The 20,474-nt window shown below is 37.0% G+C and overlaps 1 protein-coding gene across 1 annotated transcript in view; it reads left to right on the top strand.

Moving 5' to 3' along the window:
- Positions 1–1,162: 1,162 nt before the first annotated feature.
- Positions 1,163–20,474, top strand: part of LOC136815014 (uncharacterized) — a 34,341-nt gene continuing 15,029 nt past the window's right edge. The window contains exons 1-16 of the mRNA XM_067071449.1: positions 1,163–1,423; positions 2,223–2,393; positions 3,168–3,507; positions 4,183–4,442; positions 5,651–5,846; positions 6,166–6,379; positions 6,721–6,929; positions 8,112–8,389; positions 9,382–9,573; positions 10,583–10,643; positions 11,180–11,347; positions 13,977–14,258; positions 16,513–16,778; positions 17,274–17,418; positions 18,633–18,890; positions 20,037–20,321. Coding sequence (XP_066927550.1) covers positions 1,163–1,423; positions 2,223–2,393; positions 3,168–3,507; positions 4,183–4,442; positions 5,651–5,846; positions 6,166–6,379; positions 6,721–6,929; positions 8,112–8,389; positions 9,382–9,573; positions 10,583–10,643; positions 11,180–11,347; positions 13,977–14,258; positions 16,513–16,778; positions 17,274–17,418; positions 18,633–18,890; positions 20,037–20,321 — 3,586 coding nt within the window. The remainder of the gene's footprint in view (positions 1,424–2,222; positions 2,394–3,167; positions 3,508–4,182; positions 4,443–5,650; positions 5,847–6,165; positions 6,380–6,720; positions 6,930–8,111; positions 8,390–9,381; positions 9,574–10,582; positions 10,644–11,179; positions 11,348–13,976; positions 14,259–16,512; positions 16,779–17,273; positions 17,419–18,632; positions 18,891–20,036; positions 20,322–20,474) is intronic.

Raw genomic sequence — 20,474 nt, forward strand, 5'->3', positions numbered from 1 at the left:
GTTTTCAGTCCAAAATAAGGGAATTTCCCTAATTAGCATCAAGGCCACGCCCTTTTTATCAATAAATTTTGTCCACAATTAATCATTGACATGTCCGGTCATAAGATCAGCTGTTTAGAAATTGATCCAAATTCAACGAGGGAACTGAGAACTAGCCAAATTTGCAATTTTCGTGTTTTGAATCCTAAATAGGGGAATTTCCCTAATTAGCATCGAGGCCACGCCCTTGTTGTCAATAAATTTTGTCCATGATTAATCATTGACATTTCCGGTCATAAGATCAGGTGTTTAGAAATTGATCCAAATACAACGAAGGGACTGAGAACTAGCCAAACTTTGCCAAACTTTGCAATTTTCGTGTTTTGAGTCCAAAATAAGGGAATTTCCCTAATTAGCATCAAGGCCACGCCCTTTTTATCAATAAATTTTGTCCACAATTAATCATTGATATGTCCGGTCATAAGATCAGCTGTTTAGAAATTGATCCAAATTCAACGAGGGAACTGAGAACTAGCCAAACTTTGCAATTTTCGTGTTTTGAATCCTAAATAGGGGAATTTCCCTAATTAGCATCGAGGCCACGCCCTTGTTGTCAATAAATTTTGTCCACGATTAATCATTGACATTTCCGGTCATAAGATCAGGTGTTTAGAAATTGATCCAAATACAACGAAGGGACTGAGAACTAGCCAAAGTATGCAATGGGCTGGAAATTTGAATCCTAAAAAGGGGAATTTCCCTAATTAGTGTCAAGGCCACGCCCATTTTTACATCAATTTTTGTCAAGAACTGCTCTATGTTATGTAATCTTTTAAGATCTTTTGGTTTGAAGTTAATATCTTTTTTCAATTTTTTTTTACAAAGCTTTTTACGAATCCTGAATCCGAATCCGAATCCTTGAATCCCAATCCTACAATCCAGCGAATCTACCGGCTAAAGTCTCCCTTTTTATCAATGACTCTAGTTTTCAATGAAATATCACAGATACGCTTAACCATGCAAGTGGTCTGATTATATTTCATTTCCTTGACTTCAATCGTACAAACTGCTATAATACATATCTCTTATTCGTGATATAATACGACATGAGATACTGAAGCGCCTAAAAAAGACCGGATGTTTGCCACTAGTTTTGAATGTATAAACAATAAAACATTACGTCATGAATGTCACTTATTATCTTTCCAGATACTCGTTAGCCTTTTTGAACGTTGGTCGTTTGGATAACACAACATCGTTTGTCAAAGGTTGTTCATTCAATAATGGTTTCAACACAGCTTTGGGTGTGTACGGAACAGATAACTTGCAGGTTGAGGAGAATGTCTTTTACCATGGAATCAATGAGTTGGTAGATGTGGAAGGAGTCGATCACCAACTGATCAATAACTTGGTCGCACTCTCCATCGCAGAGGGAACATACAAGGTAGAGATGTTATACCATAGTCATTATAAAAAACCCCCGTCTGGCAATGTATTGTTTTAGCTTTTTGTTCAATTTTCTTTTGTTACAAACAAAAGACAAGTTGCGATTTGCATATTTTTGATCACGTTACCAAAATCTCCTCTTGGGATTGGTCTATTTTCTAATCACATGATCAAAAAGTTTGCAAAATAAACCGATTTTGGTACGTAACAATAAAAAGAGACAAAAGCCTTCCAGACCAGTGTTTTTATAATGACTATGGTTTTACCTTATGGGCTTAAGCGCTCGTCCAGTAAAGAATTCGTCGACACTTTCCAAAAAGGTTCTTCACATTATTTGAGTAACACAAGGAATATGAAAAGCTTTGATATATAGATGTTTTTTCCAATAGCTTCCTGAAAGTATCTCATAGTCTGGCTGCGAGGCCGTTACGTTCTGACAACGGCTTACTGTTTACTACACTCCCTTCTCACAGACCAACTGAAACCCTCTCCCACTGGAAAAATAGGCCAAACTATCGTCCCCAGTGGAAAATTATCTTCCAAATTTTGTCCCTACTGAAAATAATTAAATAAACCAATCCTCATTGCAAAGTATTGTGCTATTTTTCCCATCTCCGCTGCATTTTCTGACTTAGAACAACAAAATTTAAATCCCCAGCCATAAAAAATATGTTGTTACCAATTTTCGTTTATTTCCTGCGGATTCTGATTGACCGAGGACGACGTTTCGGTCATTCCGCCGTATAAACTCGTTATAATATTTGAACTACTTAATCAAATATGTTTCTCTTTACTAGACGGAACCATACCAGTTTGACTTGAAATGGCCAGCATCAGTGATGTTATACCATACAACGAATTTGACCTTCATTGGGAATTCCATTGCTGGTAGTGAAAAGATTGGTCTCATTTACGCCGGCACCGAATGTAATGACAACAATGCTGGAAATCGTATCTATGACAACGAGGTCAGTACACTAGTAGCCCTTGAAAAGTACTTATGTTTTCAACGTGAACATCATGATAAATCTTGCCCTTTATTAAGTATTATACTCGAATCATCGAATAGCTACACTATAAAATGTCCTTGCTTGAATTCAAGCCTAAATTTTGATAATACTAATTTTCAATTTTGATTTTCAAGAAATAATAATCATTTCCTTACCCACCATTTACAATGATTGATAAAAATACAGAGTCTGTATTTGTCTGTAAAGATTTACCACACCTAACCCACACAACTACTTCATCAGTTCTTTGACCGTAACTGGCCGTAAAATTTTTTGCCAGGCCTAATTCGCGGGCTTTTTCTCAAAAAAGTCTCAAAATCCTATTTCACTTTCGAACCAAATAAATGCAGCTGCGTCCCACGGAAGATACAGCGGGTCGGAAGAAGTCTGAAAGTCTTTTTATGATCCATTCATGATATGCACCATTGCAATGTCTTCCACTGACCCAACAGCTGATTGGTTGAAAGTGATGTATTTACTGATTTTACGTTACTTACAACCAACCAGCTGTTAGGTCCGTGATGTAATGTCAGAAGACATTTGCAGTGGTGCATATCTTGAATTGTTAATCCAATGCATCACTGGAGAGTCTTCTGATAAAATCAAAAAGCAGGAAAGAAGCAAGAAAAGCAGGAAAAAAGCAGAAAAGTTTCATAATTTCGTGAAGTCATTGCAGTGGTGCAATCATGAATTCTTAAATCTAACAAAAAACATCTCTTTTCTCTTACTCAGATCCACTCAACATTGCACGGAATCCATCTAAAAAAACCATCCTCACATTGCTACAAATCAGAGAACTTTCTCATCTGGAAAAACTTGGATTTCGGTATCTACCTATGGACAACACAAAGCATTGAGATCAAAAATGTCATTTTAGTGGATAATAAAATCAGTATTTTTGGTGGCGTGTGGGGCCCAAATCCTTTATCACATCAATTCAAAGATAACACATTCACTATCAAGGAATCTTTGTTTGTCGGGCAGTCAGATAATTTTGATTGTGTATTGGACAGTGTAATACCATACCATTCGACTTTCTATCCTGGTCGTAGATCGCCAAGAGCACCCGGTGGTGAGTTTAACTGTTTTACTGTTTCAACTCGAACCTATATAATAGAGTGTCTCCTTAACTCGGACAAGTTTTATTAATTAATCTCGAATTAATCCATTCAGTTAACAATGTCCGATAAACCTTACTCCATAATTCGAAATTTCAATAATTCGAATAAAACTTTTTGTTCCCCGTGCGTGTTCGAGTTATGAAGGTTCCACTATCTTTTTGGATTTTTATTATTAGTTTGTTAAAGGTTTTTCAAAAATGTTGGGGGACTTTGTTGTTCGGTGTAAAGAATCCTACTAGTATTGTCTACACAATATCACTAAAAAAGGAAATAGTTTAGGAGGCGGGATGAATTTGAAAACGGTGGTTAGCGTGGGGCGGAGTAAACAGTGGCGGAGGTGTTTACAGTGTTTACTCCAAACCGCCCCTTTTTTCCCGTAAACCGCCCTCGCGCCCTGACTCTGCGCATATATATTTTCCCGCGATTACTGACCCTCTAACGAACGTTAGAGGGTCAGTCTTCTATGTCAGGTGATGTTGAATTTTCTAAGTGAACTACTAGTTGGGAATTTTCCCCTTTATTGGTGTTATGGGTATATTTCTTTAGATTCATTCCGTAAAGACAAGATTTGGAAATGTTTTTTATGATTTTTTATTAAAATGATATCATGTCTATCATTTCCACAGGTGCCAATGTTGGTATCATGACGCCAATCTTTTCATCCAGCCCACCCATAGGACCGCCCACTAAACCGTTTGAAGATCCAATGAGCTACCCAGCAATCAATGGGCGAACAATCATCCATAATGTCACCTTCGCTTCTTTTGGGGCGGGCTGCGGTGGCAATTTGAATCGTATTATCATGACGAACCCTAAATATGGAGATATTATTCATCCGTTTGATATCAGTAATGCAATACTGGAAAATGTCGACGAAAAAACTAAGGTAACCTCTGACTTACTGATAAAAATATAAGTATTGGATTTGTTATTGTCTAGGCAGCACTAATTTCCGCAAAAGTTGTAACCGAAGTAGTCTGTACCAACCCACCCACGGACATTTTTTATATTTTGAAAAATCTTAACGTGTGCCGGTTGTTTCGGTTATTGAGATTTTGTGTCTCAGTTTGTCCCAGTTTTTTTGGACAAAGCGCCGAGAAAAAAAAAGCATAGGAGTGCTCTTTTAAAAAATGAAAGATACCATTGGGTCGATGTGTTGAATGTAACGTTACTTTAGTTGAATGCTAAATAAAGCTACGCTCCACCGCAGAGACATTTTGAGATTTGTGTAAAAAATGTCTGAGACACGTATGTTGCTTAACCGCAACCTCGTTCTCTGCATATCATCAGCTGATAGCGCTAGATATTGATATTATATATAATATATTATATAATATTCTCTGGTGTCCATCAGTAACGTAAATAAAGCCTGGAATACACGGGGACGAGGTTGGCCTAACTGTAACAAACCGAATCTCGCATTATCTTTTCAATCAGCGAAGAAGCGTTTTGGTACAGGCTATAACAGAAACAGTACTGCGTAGTTTCTGGGCGCAAATTTCAGAGGCAATTTTGATTTCGATGCCTTCTTGAAATAGAGAAAAAAACAAGCATAGAAAGCGTGAAATATTCTTGTTAATTCCTTCTTTTTTTTGTTCAATAGAAAAACAGGACGCCACAACTGATGATGAAAGGCGTGTTTTTGACACTCCTTGCTTTTTTTGTCTGTCTTCCACGGACCCGACAGCTGATTGGTTGAAAGTGACATGTTGACTGATTTTACGTCACTTACAACCAATCAGCTATTGGGTCTGTGATGTAATGTCAGAAGACATTGCAATGGTGCATATCATGTATATTGACCTTTATATATCCCTGGACCAAGCTACTCAATCCTGACCAACCAAAAATCTTTGATCGGAGTTTTTTTGAAATTGGTACCCTAATGACGGCACTACTCAATAGTGGTGGATATTCATCAAGAGCGTTAGATCTACTTTTCCTCGAATACTTTTGATGATGTAGCGCCGTTAGACGTTAATTTTTAACATTGCAATGGCGTCTTCTCCGATTAAAGATGACGGGTATAACTTGGTCCAGGGATGTATAAAGGTCAGTGTATACATAGTATTTTCGTCTCCATCATATTACCAGGTCTTCCACCACGCAATGACAACGAGTTGGATCAATCCATCAGACTGCGTTGATATGGATTGTGATGCCAGAAGAAAAATCCTCATTTCAAATGAAGACGGATCATTTTTCGGACAACCACACCAATCTGTTATTTCCCAATCGGAATTTGGTTGGTCTGGTAATGGTTATTCTGGCGATAGAGTATGGGGACTAGGTAAATTCACTGCAAAAAAAATATTATTAACTATCACGCAGTCAAATTATCAATGACCTTCAATGAATTTAAACACCCCGCATATGAAATTAATAGCCAGTTTATGTATTTGAACGGTGGAACAGGAATAAGTCGCAATTCTGACCACCCTCAGTCAATCAGGGCTAAGATAAAAAAATCGAAAGCTAACCGTCTCCATCCCAGGTAAGCTTAAACTCGCTAAAAACTTTATCCGAGAACCTTTATGCTACTGTTATAACGTACAAGATAGGAGAATTTGTTCAATCTGTTCATCAACCTGTCCTTATGATAATTTCAGGAAACTTCAGAATCCCCAAAGCGATGCTCACTCGACCAAGTGACGGATCACGTATCGATGCAAACACGAAATACCCGGATAAAGGAATCGTTCGTTCATTGGACGGTGATTCGAAATGCACGTGGAAAGAAGACTGGGGTGCATACACGTGTCAAGATATAACCTATAAATTCTTTATCATCGAGAGTTTGGACGCTGATACGGAAACTAGAAGGTATACATATCCGCTTTCAATGAGAGAGCAAAAGTTTGACCAATATTTTGAGGGGTGCTTAATTTTAGCTCAACAACTATTCGACTGGTGACAGGACTTTCATTCTACACACTAACTAACGGGCAGTTTTATTTTGTACAAGAGAAAGTGATGATAGATTGCTCATGAATGCTGGAAAACAGCATCGCTGAATCATTGACTGTCTGATTTTTACTCATTTGTGTTGTTACATTTCACAACCTTATTAAGTGGCATATTTCCAAGAATTTCATAAATCATCAAATCTTCTATAATCGACAAAGTTGTCTTATCTTAATTGATTCAATAACGTCTTTTTTCAGATTGTCTCCAATAGCACTGGCAAGTCAAGGTTTCATTGATCTGGTGAACGGTCCACAGGATCATGGCTGGTGCCATGGTTACACCTGCCAGGAGCGTATCTCAACCTTTTACACCATGATAGTGGATCAACAACATTATGAAGTTTACATGACATCATACAACCCACAAAAAACTCGTTTGAAAATGCTGAATGCTGCTCAGAATGAAGGTTATAAATTATCCTTTTCTTTCTTTCCAGCTCCTGGTATTCAGCGCTGTTTGCGACACGTAAATCCAACGTTAAATAAAGGCTTCGCTTCGAAAGAAGACAATTATAATAGTTGAACAAACAACTTATCACTTGTTATAGGGTTGGTCTAAAAAGCAGGGTAGCCAATGGGGTAGCCAATTGGGCTAGGTTATGGGGTACCTCTTTTTGCCTAAACTTTTGAAATCTGAAACCTGTTTTCATGAGGAAATAACTATACAACATCTTGTTAATGATTCCATGTAATAAAATTTAAGATTCCTTTCGAACTTCAGCCACAATAGCCTTTTTTCCAAAGGTATTGAACTTTGTTACTTCTCAAGAGACCTGGCGCCATTTTGTCTTCCTTCTTGGCTTCGTTTGAAAATTTACAGACCCGAATAAAAAATATATACAAAACAGTCTTTTTTAAATATTTTAGATTTAGATTTTATTTATGTTTTTAATTGTTATTTCCGTGAAGCTGTAATTCGATGATAATAGCTTTGGAATCGCCTTTGGGCCATATGATCTCTAATCTTGTCATATCTTAAAAATCCTTTGTTATTGAATCTATTGTTTAATTTATATTATGTTTAGATGTTTCAAACAATTAATTCCTTTCAAAATTTTTAAATATGGCAGCTTATAATAGGTACAAAAAGTCTTTTGAAATAGCTCTATTATAACGAAGCTCTATTTCTTACTCCTCGTGCATTAACACGTGGTAATTTATATCTTTGTTTATCTTTGTAATCATCATTTTTGGTATTTCTATTCTGGTCTGTAAAATATTTAGGTACCCCACAACCTAGCCCAATTGGCTACCCTAATTGGCTACCCTGCTTTTTAGACCAACCCCTTGTTATACCTCAATTCATGATATGCAGCACTGGAGAGTCTTCCAAGAACTTTTAAAATTTTCACCCAATACGTCACTTAAACAATAGAATTGGGTGGAAATCTTTGAAAATTCTTGGATGGCTCTCCAGTGGTGCATATCACGAATAAACCCAGTTATCTCCAAATTTAAAGATTTTTTCTAGATAAATACAAAGTTTTTTTTTCAATCTGAAAACTATTTCAGCGTACTTAGACTATTTCAGCAACAGTTTCTGCAAAAAAAATACACTTATCTTTAACAGAATTTCTAATCTTCCTCAGGTATTTTGGTGGAAATTTACTACCCAAAGCCCAACCGAATCGATGTTTACAAAAAAACATCCAATATAAAGAAAAGTGTCTTTATTGCTCCAACCAATGCTAAATATAATGGACCCGACCTCGAATATCTTGAACCGGAAGATGGAAAACCAGATCAGTACAAACCGGAAGTATCCGGGATGTCTGGAAGTAATTGGTTTGATTTGAAGAAGAATCTTTTGTTTGTTGTTGTCAAGGGGGATGACGTCATCGATCTTGTGGAAGTGCCTTTTGTACAGGTAGGATTTTTTTGTTCTGCTTAAAATGAATGGCAAATAAACTATTGAGTACCTTCGACCGAAAGAGACTCGCCGTTGAAAGACATCACTTATATATTTCCTGGCCTTTGCTCAATCAGCAACAAAAGAAAAAACAACCTTCTTCCCCCTGCAGCGGGCATACTGGATAAGTGGGTTCCACTATACCAATTCAAAAACACCGAGTTGTACACGCCACCCCACCCTTCATAAATCGTGCGCCTTAAAGAAAAAGCAGACTCTAAGCTGTCCAACGGACTATAAACGAGCTTTTAACTCCTTCTAAATCCGGAGATATAAGCCTTTAAAAAGTTTGAACTAGCGATTTTCTTTAAAAAACTTAGAAAAAATGACCGTGGCACTTAAAGGGTTAAAGAAAAAATATATTTCAATTCTATTAATAAGTAAACAACTTAGGTTCCCAATTAGGTTCTCCGGGGGGAGGGGGCACTGACCTTGACGGCCGACGGGAACGTGCTGCTGGAGTTTGAAAAGTTGTCAGATATGAAAACGTCAGAACGAAAAATTAAAAGTTTTTCCGATTTCCACCCTAACAAGTGGCAAAAATGACTAAAAGTACAACGAAAAACTGAAAAATCTTCTAATTTTTACCCTGAAAAATTGTCCAAACAACCAAAAGTTGACCCTGTCAGATACACATCTTGAAAGTTAGTAAATTTGGAACCCTGTCAGATATCTTCAGAGCCTAAAAAAGGGACCCTGACCAGCGGCACATCCCGTACCCAATATTGCCTAAGTGCCCCCCCCCCGGGTTAGGCTCCCAGTTAGGCCCGAATTCCCACATCCCACTTATCCAGTATGCCTCTTCAGCGGCCTGCGAGCAAAAATTTTGTTTTCTGCTTTGTCAACATAGAGACGCGCTTCTTTTCATATCATAAAAAAGCATATTTCTAGGAACCTATTTGAGAATGAGACGTAGTATTTTTTCCTCCAACTTTCTTTTTCTAATTCAGATTAAAATTGGATTCAAACGAAAATCCTTGACAGTTGATGAGTTCTTTAACCCTGATCAAATTGTGCAGAACATTGCAGCTCTTCTTGGCATTGACAAATCTCGTATACGTTTCATGGACGTTGTGTCGGCGTCAGGAAGCCGACGTCGCCGAGACACAGTCGATGACGATGATGAACAGAACTTTTTGACGGTAAGAATTTGATTTTGTCCTAGTATATGCCAACTACACGTCTGCTGTTACAGACTAAGCCCATTTTCAGACGTTACGGCTTCGTATCACTCCGGTGTGGTATTTGTTATGGATAGGAAGTATCATATTGGTTTTAGAACGTTTCAGACCATGTTCAGACGTTACGGCTCCGTTCCGTTCCGAAACAAGTGTGAACGTCAAAATTCGAAACGTCAAAAAAGAAGACGTTACAAAGCAAAACAGATCGAATCGGTTTCGCTCCACTTTTTTCACGGAACGGAACTGCTCCGTTTTCACGCTCCGAAACGTTCTGAAACCAATATGAACACACTCGATCCGTAACAAAAATCATACCGGACCGAAACAGAACAGCAACGTGTGAACATGGTCTCAGATCAACGAAAACGAAGTAGTTCCGTTCTGATGAAAATAGTGGAGCGAAACCGTTTCGATCCGTTTTGCTTTGTAACATCTTCTTTCTGACGTTTCCAATTTTGACGTTCACACAGTGTTTCAGAACCGTTTCGTTTCGGATCGAAACGGAACATAGCGTGTGAACGTAGTCTAAACAGTGCTTAGTGCTAGAAAATGTCAATCCCGTCTGATGGGAGAATCTTTTTGACGTCTCTTTCCACCTATCCCTACCACTTACTCCTTCTTTTCATTATTCTTTAGATATTAAACAGAATGGTTTCAAGTACCATGGCCGTCTGTGGTAGTAAACTAAGCAAACAGCACACATGGTAAATGAATCTATTCATGATATGCACCACCTAATACGTCACTATTTATACTGTTTAAGTTATTGGGTGTAAGATTTTCAAAGTTCCCAGAAGACTCCAGTGGTGCATATCATGAATAGATTCATTTATCATGTGTGCTGTTTGCTTAGTTTACTACCACAGGCGGGCCATGGTACTTGAAACCATTCTGTTGTGCATATCATGAATATCAAGAATTGGGGTTGTATGCGAATGTAGCTTTCTTCATTTTTACTATCATGTTTCAGTTTGAAATCAACGAAGCAACAAAATTGAATGAAACTTCAACTATTGATAACACAACTAATGGTAATTCTTCACTTATACTCTCGCTAATTCGAACTCGAACGAAAAGACGTATTTGCTTGAATTACAAAGAGATTCAAATTAGAGATTTTATCACAGTATCTCCTGGAAACTGAGAATCAGTTCGAATTATAGAAACATTCTAATACTAGAAGTTCGAATTAGCGAGAGTCACTGTATTCTTTTTCAAGAGATCTGGAAAATCTAATTCTTCAAAGACATAGATAATTTGGAAAATGATTTCTCGAGTTTTAATGGTTTTTACTGTGATTTTTTCTAGAGCCTTCATTTTCCAGGCTTTCTAGGGTCTATTCGAGGAAGCAACATTTTTTGTTTGCTTTTATTGATTTTTGTTTTCAGTAAGCCCTAGACAAACTTATCGTAAATGCCGTGCACAATGTTGAGTTGTAAAAGACAGCAATGCATTTTTTTTGGCAAAATGAGTTTGATTATTTGTGCATTTTTTGTCGACTTAACCTTTTATATGTTCTACCACATTCCTAACCTTTTCCATTTCTCGACTTTTCTTATCTTCTTAGGTGATTCGGTAAAAGAGCTCAACGCCTTATCAACCCAATTCATCGCCCTCGCACAAACAGGCGCCCTGGCGGAAAGCACAAATCTGACCGTCAACGAGATTTCTCTGACGCCACCCGCCCCTATAGCATCTGATCCAACTGATGGCGCTAGGGCGACGGAAGACACTGGTAAGGTCATCTTTTCAGATGAGATGGAGTTTTTATAAGATACTTTAATAATTGGTCTTTTGAAGTCATAAAAATGACGTGTTCTTTAGAAAAAGTAACAAAACTGTTTTATTACTGATTAACGACCAACCAAATCAAATAAGAGCTTGTAAAAATTCCACCTCGTCCCTAACTTCTTTTATTGACGAATCTGTTCAGAAAAATGTCACCTGAATCACAAGATTAAAGGCCGATCTCCACGCGACATGAGCGTGGGTAGTTTCTCTTTGTGTCATATTAATTGTCATGAGACATCTTTTATGAATAACTTTAAAAAAAAATTCCCAATAACTTTAACGTCATGAATATTGTAAAGAAAGTTAATTCTTTTTAATCATAATGACTGTTGTAAAAACAATTATTGTGTTGGTATATATTATCTTTTACATTTTGTTAAACACACGCAACAACCTTCTACTCAGAATCATGTTCGAACTCGATACTTTTTTTCGGGACACCCTGTACATCAGCAAGAAGTAGTAAAAATTGTTTTCTAGACTTTCCTCGTTTTCCAACAAAACATTTTTATGATTTAAACACATTAAGGCTGTTAGCTTGAAACTTTCAGTGTGAATACACCCTTGGTTAGACCATGAACATACAAACGACTGCATATCCATCTCCTTTGTATTTTTGTAGAAAGAACTGCTAGCTTCGTTGCCGCTTCGTTAATAACATAAAATGAAACAATAAATCTTGATGATATACAGGGGTATACCTCTTGGGAATACCTTGCCAACATTGTCTCACAAAAGTCTCTGTCGTTCTACTCAACTCAACTCAGGTCGATCTTTTATATATATCGTAACAAAGATAACAGAGGCGAAATCATCGTCAGCTTGTCAAAACCCCGACTAATATTTCTAAATTTGGACTCAAAAGTATGGAATCATTACGATTTTCTTATGACACAGGCTCTATCTCGACATTGGGAATTTTTATACCAATTTTGAAATATAGGCGGCAACGAAGCTGGCTTCAAAGACGATAGAAGATAGACGTCCAGTCGATTATATGTTTATGGTTAGATAAAGGTTTCCTCTTGTGACATTCTGATCTAACGGCTTGGCCTCAATATTAAGTTTTAAGATTCCCCACAGTAACTCTTACTGTGTGCCAAAAGCTCTATCTAAGCAAAATTACTCATTTTTCTATGACTACTAAAGAAAACTGCTAGGATCTCGCATACTTAACATGCACACAACACTCTCACAAAAAGCTCAATTAAAAAAAACATTCAATTAAAATCAATTTTGTTTTATAATCAAGTTGAACAATCAAGAACAGAGATTATCTTTAATCACTATTGAGCTAATGAAGATATATTGTCTCAATCTGAGAATCTAAATACATGCTTTTTTATAAGCATTGCACTTGTAAGCATATCTAGGCTCAGATATGGGGAAAAACTAAGCATATGCTAACATTACCTCGAGCCTATGAAAAAAGTATAAGCTACTTTGTAGTATGGATATAAGCAGTATTATAGTAGTATATTATATTCATATATAGCTAATATAAGCAGTAACAAGTATTAGGATATAAGCATCCCTCAAGCATTTTTTCAGCCTTATTAAGCTTTCGACCTAAGCATCTCTGAGCCTGTTTTCGGATTTTATATGCTTATAAAAAAGACATGTAAAGGGGAAATTAAATGTTCTAGGCTTTAAGAATGACGTATCGTTGGTAGTGTGCTAGGATCGATTAGTAGAGAAATATTGTCAATTTGTCGATCGGAAGAAAGACAGAGACATTTTATAGCATAAAAAATGTTTGGCAAATTTATAAGTTTGTTTTTGGTGTCTTTCCATGGTTTTATTTTGTTTAACGGTAGGCTACTTTTCGTTCTTTACGCCCATTTCTAAATCATTTTTAAGTCAACTTTACGATCTTTAAAAGCATGACGTGGTTTTATTGGATGAGTGATTAAAGACATTTCAACCTTGTCGAATAATAAGGCTAGAAACCGTATAAAGAAGAAAACTTTGCAATCCAAAAATAATTGGGCTTTTTTTAGTGCTATTGCTCACTGCTCAGTAATTTCAATTTCAAACCTGGTATGGAACTAACGCCTTTTCTGATCTTTCCTCGTACTAATTCAGTGGTATTTTCGGACTTTTCAAGATGCATACACGCCTTTTTTATGATGCTTTTTTCATTTCATCATATTCTTAACTTTATAAATATTGTTACGGTATTCTTAGGTTAGGACCGAAATTCAACTAAATTTCACAAGAAATACACGGCTGAAGAATAAAATGGCATTTTTGTGAAATCTTTTAGCCTTCAGTTAAAAGTGCTCTAAAAATTCCATGATGATGAAATTCTTAGCATTCTTCAGTTTTTTACCAATTTCATTTTAGATATTCTTACAGATTATATTCTTTTAAAAAAAAGAGCGTGTATGTACTGAAAGTTTTTGAATATTTTTTTCTTTCTGTTCGAGTTTTTTTTCGAGGAATATAATTTTTTCTGCTTTGAATTTAAATAATCTATTTTCTGGTCCCAAGAGTTTTGTGTTGTGTTGGTGAATCTTTGTTCCGTATTCTAGTATGTCTGCAATTAGAGTTCTCTCCCTGTCAATTTTTAGCGCAAATTGTGAACGGTACAAACACAACAATACGTTATGATCAACAACAACCAACCGAAGCTAACCAAATAGTCGCTCTCGAATTTCTCATGCCATCTACTTTGAGCATGTCAGAAACACCATCTCAAGATACTAACGAGACAGTACCTTTCCCTATTCAACCACAATTCCAAATCTTATCATCTGATGGTGATTTATGTACGAATTTGGGTTACCAACAGGATTGGTATATCGAGGCCACTTTGAATGTAGCCTCTGGTCACGCAGATGCTGTCCTTTTAGGTAAGTAGGTTTTTCTTTGTTCGTCTGAATTGCAGACTTTTACAAAATTGCAGTTGGTATATTCTCTCTAAGAACTGAATCGAGCATCAAATTTGAGTCAAGTTCTTACTCTCGGGTACTTAATAGCCGGGGGGCGCTAATTAATTTTTCAAAAATTTTCCACCTAGGACATTCTTTTTATTCCAGCCCCCCCCCCCCCGCTTTATAAGTTTTTGAGGTTTTTTCCAATCCCCTCGCTATTCTACCCCCCCCCCCCCCCGCTTATTGATTTTTGGGAAATTGTTTTTGAAAGTTCCCTCTTTTGCCTTAATTCTGCTGTATTAGCCTCCTTTTCGAAAATTTTCCACCCTGGACATTTTTATTCCTACCCCCTCCCCCGCTTAATAAGTTTTGGGAAATTGTTTTTGAAAGTTCCCTCTTTTGCCTTAATTCTGCTGTATTAGCCTCTTTTTCGAAAATTTTCCACCCAGGACATTTTTATTCCAACCCCCCCCCCTCCGCTTAACAAGTTTTGAGGTTTGTTCCAACCCCCTCGCTTATTCCAACCCACCCCCCCCCCCCGGCTATTAGGTACCCGAGAGTATGCTCTACAGATACCAACGTTTTGTTTAAAATTTGATGGAACGAAATTTTATTCACTTTATAATTTAATGTAATCAGAGGAATGTCAAGAGATGGAAAAGCTTTTTCTGAGTACTCAAAGTAAGTGCTCAAAGTTCAACGATCACTGCTATTGGGAATTATATTGAAAAAACGTCGATTAGGTTATTAAAGGGCCCCTCTATCCTAGCGGTTTGCATGAATGCGTGAATCGGCTTTTTCACTTGCACGAATGCGTGAAAATCAAAAAAAAATGTTTGAATGCGTGAATTGGAAAGCTTTGCGTGAACAAAAATTGGGTAAATGCGTGAATTCGGGAAAAAAATTTGCGTGATTACGTGAATTGAAGGTCCAAAGAAAAATAAAAGTCCAGAAAAGACGGTCCATCATACAAATCGGACGGTTTCTACTAGCCTGGTTAACCGAGCCAGTTTTTACAAGGCCAAGATACTGCTGATGGCAATATAGCGTTATCGGCGCATTAATTATTTTTATGATGTACGGAATTACGGAAGTTTGCCTTGAAAAATTGGCTTGGGTGAAGCACGCTCACACGAAGTCGGCGAGACTCGGTGAGCATTTGGCCTCTTCTAATTGGCCATAAAATACCATGTGATAAAAAACTAAATCTTTCGCTTGTTTTGAAAACGCTTTTCACTTCTCAACGAAAGACTATAGTCTACACGATAGACAGCTTTTAGGCCTTACTTTTGGTCTATAGGCACTGCTATGGGCGGCCACTAGTGACCCCCACCGGGAATGGCTTATTAATAGGATTAACATAGGATTTGAAATATAGAAATTACCGCGGGAGAGTGGCCGATTACCAGTTCAATTTTTAAGAATAAGGAGCAATTTTTTACCAATATATTCTTAATGCAATGATATTAAATTGATTAGTAAAATCAAGATGAAGTTATAAACTTATTGAGCTCTAGCTTTCCATATAATGATGCGGTCATGATGCGGTTATATCAGTAGAATCGCTAGGAAATTCTGAGCAAGAAGATGTAGGTACCTTATCGTATAGGTGAGGTATACCCAAAATATAAGCCCTAAAAGCTTGCGCATATTTAGGCCTGAAACAAAAGAATTTTGTCACAACACGCTAATTATGCAGGATTTTGAGAGCGACAACAACAAAATCTATTAGCGTAAAGCAAACTCCCTTAGGCAAGAGACCTGGTATATGGCGAACCTTTTTTCCATTGTTTCCATTTCTTAACATTTTCCTCTGAATGGACCAAATTTAATAATTGGCGCATCAAATCTATTTTTATTTTCTGTTGCAAAAAGTATTCATTTTTCAAAAATTAATGTTTCACTTCAAAGAATGTCAAACATATATGTACACGGATTACACGATTTTTTTTATAAGAGCATCCAAAAAAAAGCTTTTGGATGTTCTTAACTTTTTGATTTTTAAGCCTAAAAATGTTCTTAACATATTTATTTTTTTTGACCATTTTGTGAATATCTTTGACCATTTTCATAAGAAATAGGGTGTTTTAGAGTCCACAAAGCCTTAAACTTTTCTTAACTTGTTCTTAACAATTCGGCCAGCGAAGCCTTATGTTCTTAGTTTGTTCTTCAAAAATAAAAACGTGTATATCATTTATAAGCATCATGAAAAAGCTGTAATAATTTTTCATAGGAGCAACTCGAATCCCTTTCCAAAATGGAACGGCTAATTTCACCGATCTCTCCATTTCACACGAGGGTAATGGTTACGTCATCACATACGCCATTGTTAGTCCACAGCCCAATCAAATCACATCCAGTCCGCCCACGTCAACACACAATATAGCTGAGAGAGAACTTACATTCATTTTCACATATGATTTCTCGCGGGTTTATGATAAGGCTGCATTGAATCCTCAGCCTTCCGTGATGGTTCTGGATAAGAGTGATGGAAGTCAGGTAATCTTTAAGCATGAAGGTTTGAGTTGGAATTGATTTGTCTTTTGAATCCGAATTGTCTCTGATAATTCTACTGTAATACACCTTTTTACTGTTAGCTGCTCCGTATAAAAAGTCACCAAAATTTCGAGTAAACAAATGGCTAAAAGCAAAAACATAAACAAAAAAATAGAGCACAGAAAGCACATTTTTCTCATACTCTGCACATTTTTTTGTTTATGTTTTTGCTTTTAGTCAATGGGATGGTTTGTTTACTCGAAATTTTGGTGACTTTTTATACGAAACGGCTAACCGGAAAAAGGGGTATTAGCTTCCGGACATAGCCTTTTAGAACTTTTCAAAGTACTAATTTTTACGTTTTTATTTGTCAAAATTCAAGTAAACTTGATTTTTCTGGATATTAAATTTATATGTGGGAATCATAATATTTGGAAAAGTGTGAAAGCATATTTTTGAAAACTTTCCTTCAGTGATATTTAACAATGTTTCTTTCAGGTGGCCACAGGTTGGCGGAACAGAACATGGATTTTTAAAGCTGAATATATACATCAAACTTATCCTGGTGGATATTTTGGTTCTAATGAAGTCAACATCACCAATGGCGTTGGTACATTCACAGACCTTGGCGTTTTAAATCCTGGTATAAAACTACAGTAGAATTTCTCTAATTCCAACGATCTTTCTAAATGTTTCTCATGTTTTGTTACACAACTTCTGCCAATACGAAAGCATGTACGATCGATTTGCGTAGAGGATTCACTCCACAGTTTCGAACGTTTCTTCAATAATAGTGAAAATTACATAACTTAACAAAGCATAAAAGTGTCCTATTAAACGAAACCGTTTACTTTGGCTATGGGCAGGGTAACTAGTGACGGAGGTGTTTTGTCCCAAACCCTATCGCTAATTTTCCCGTTTTGTATTTCAAAAACCTCTCTCTCAAAAGGGACGATTGTCAACTTTCACTGGGGCTTGTCCCCTGGGATTCCTAAAATTAGAAAGTTAAACAGTTTTATGGTACGAGTGGATAGGATATTTTTTCTTGGTTCTGGTGCATGCATCGCTGTTAACCCTTTCCGTGCCCATGTCAAGTATATTTGACATTGCGGAAATTTTTCGACAGGCCCATGTCAAGTATATTTGACATTGGGCCTGGCGGCTAACAACTGGTAAGGACAAATATATATGCCATCGGCTGCTCAAAATACTTTTTTCATTTTCTCCCGCCAAAAATAACTGCATCGCTTCGAAAATTTTTGTCAATTGTTTTTGCGATTTTTTTCCCCGTGGGCACGGAAAGGGTTAAAGGTTTCATTTTTACATAAGTGTTCACACCAGACACATTTTTCATATCAGGACGGTGTCTCCCTATTGTTATATATTGTGCTGAATAAACAAAAAATTATTGGTCCTACCTTGGTTGTCCGTCCGTTTGTAATTTCTGGCAAACTTGGGCCAAAAAGTGCCTAAAAATGGAAAATGTGAAATTCCTTCTTTAGTTTTTCCTGATTTTTTACATGCGAAATTGTAGTCCTTAAAATGTAAGACTTAGCCAAATTTGGGCCAAATTTTGGATTTGTTTTTCATTAGATTTTATCTACAAAGAGCTAGAGTTATTTTTACATGAAAGAAAGGATTGTTTTTTGTTTGTGCCAAAACTTAGCAAGGCTCCTTACCTCTAAAACATCGATAAGCCAATGTGAAACAAGCTTCATCATGTTTTCAAGGTTACGTTTTTCTTTGCTCAATGTGAAATAGCTGATAAATCAAAATTGATGAGTAAGCAAACTTATTATTAAACTTTTAAAGGGTTAATTTGGTAAAATTCTGATAATTATCATTATCTCATTTTAGGTTTCGGCCACAAGTTCATCTTCAAGGTGAATACAACTCCGATATCCTCATACAGCGCTGAAGAAGAAACTTCTTCATTCTATGCATATAATCGTCAATTTGAAATTGCTATCATTCAAGAGATAGGTGATTGTAATGAAACGGTTGTTTGTGGTCAACAACCTATTCTGCAGATCCAACACAAACATGACCAATCAGATGCCACTCTACTGACAGGCACTTGGACGGTTACCGTCACTAAGGTCAAGAAACCAACCGGTAGGCATATAACCAGTACATATACTCGAGTCACAGACATAGTTAGGGGTCTAGACTAAGTTCAAGCTGTGTTATTCCCGGGTGTCTAATAGTACCTACTTTTGATTCCGATGATTGACTATCGAGGTCAAGGGAAAGACAAAAAACCATCATTTACTACCTTTAACCTTTTATAGTCTGGTAGAATTCGCTAAAAAAGACCTAACCTAGGTAAAAGCTAGGGTTAAAATAAGGTAAGAACCTAATTCTATCGGACCGTTACTTAAAAAAAATTCGTTTAGCTTTATTCACTAATTGTACGTTTATTAGGAACCCGAAAGAAATAATTGTCAAAATAGTCAAAAACAAAAAGGTGTTTCCCTCCCCATTATAGGTCATTTCACGGCCAAAATGAATCATGGGTAAGCAAGACCAGGCTCGACGCACTGGGTACGGTGGCTACCTTACCAGATTTTTTCTTTTTCTGAAAACGTGAAAAGTTTTGAAGGGGCTCCGCCTCCTAATAGCCCCGCTGGAAGCTTATAAAATTTGCTCGCTTCGCTCGGCATATCAGATTTAAATTGCTTCCGCCGTGTCTAAGGACTGATTGCCCCCTAACGGTTTCCCGTTGGTTAAACGCAAAAACCACCAAAATTTTAAACACTGAAAAAGTTGTTATCAGGGCATGCTGGTACTGATTACTTATGAATCCCTAAATTTCACATTATTTTTCGAGGGTCCTTTATCATTCGACCTACTGTCACCCCAAATAACAAAGATGATTACTACTGTTTGATTCCGTGCATTTTGTAGACATAATTTCTTCTATAAATTTTTTTATGGGGTGAGGGGCGTTGGAGTGCTAGTCGAGTCGGACTACGGAGAGACATTACGTATCGCTAACCGCCATAGATGACGGTCTGGGCCCCAATAATACCCAGCTTTAGGATGGAATTGGACCCTATCTCTCTGTAATTCGAATAAGAACATTGATCCCCTAAGCTGGAGAGTAGTGTAAGATACTCTCCATAATTCGAAAATTTCTGTAATTCGAAGAAAACTCCTAGTCCTTTTAAAGATCGAATAAGAGAGAGAGGCAACTGTATGCATTTTGGTATCAGGTCCAATAACTAACGTTTTCATAATTTTCTTTATTTGGCACTAAAGGAGGGAATTGGGGCGAATCAGTATCAGGTTGTCAATATGTTGATGGAAATGTTCAACCTGGTGTGCCTGGTAGTACACTCGGAGATTGTTTATTACTTTGCGAAGCTGACTCAAACTGCAAATCAATCGATTTTGTCCCACACGACATTCCCGGTTTTCCAATGCCCTATCCTTCCTGTTACACGTCTGATAAACACGCTTCGGAAGCTCCTAGTCATCAATCTCCATGCCAGGTTCCTGTTCCTTCCGACCTAATTATACATAAAGACTATACACGAACATACGGTAATTAACTATGTTTTTTATACGACCTGAAATTGACTAAAGTAAGTCCTTGCCAAAATTTATTTTTCCCGCCATCCGCCAAAGAATTCCTGGCGAATTCGACTTATTCCGTGCATTTTCCTGATTCGTGCTATTCCAGTCTATATACCACAA

Source organism: Clytia hemisphaerica, unplaced genomic scaffold (assembly GCF_902728285.1).
Source record: "Clytia hemisphaerica strain Z4C2 unplaced genomic scaffold, Clytia hemisphaerica genome assembly, whole genome shotgun sequence".
NCBI classification, from domain to species: domain Eukaryota; kingdom Metazoa; phylum Cnidaria; class Hydrozoa; order Leptothecata; family Clytiidae; genus Clytia; species Clytia hemisphaerica.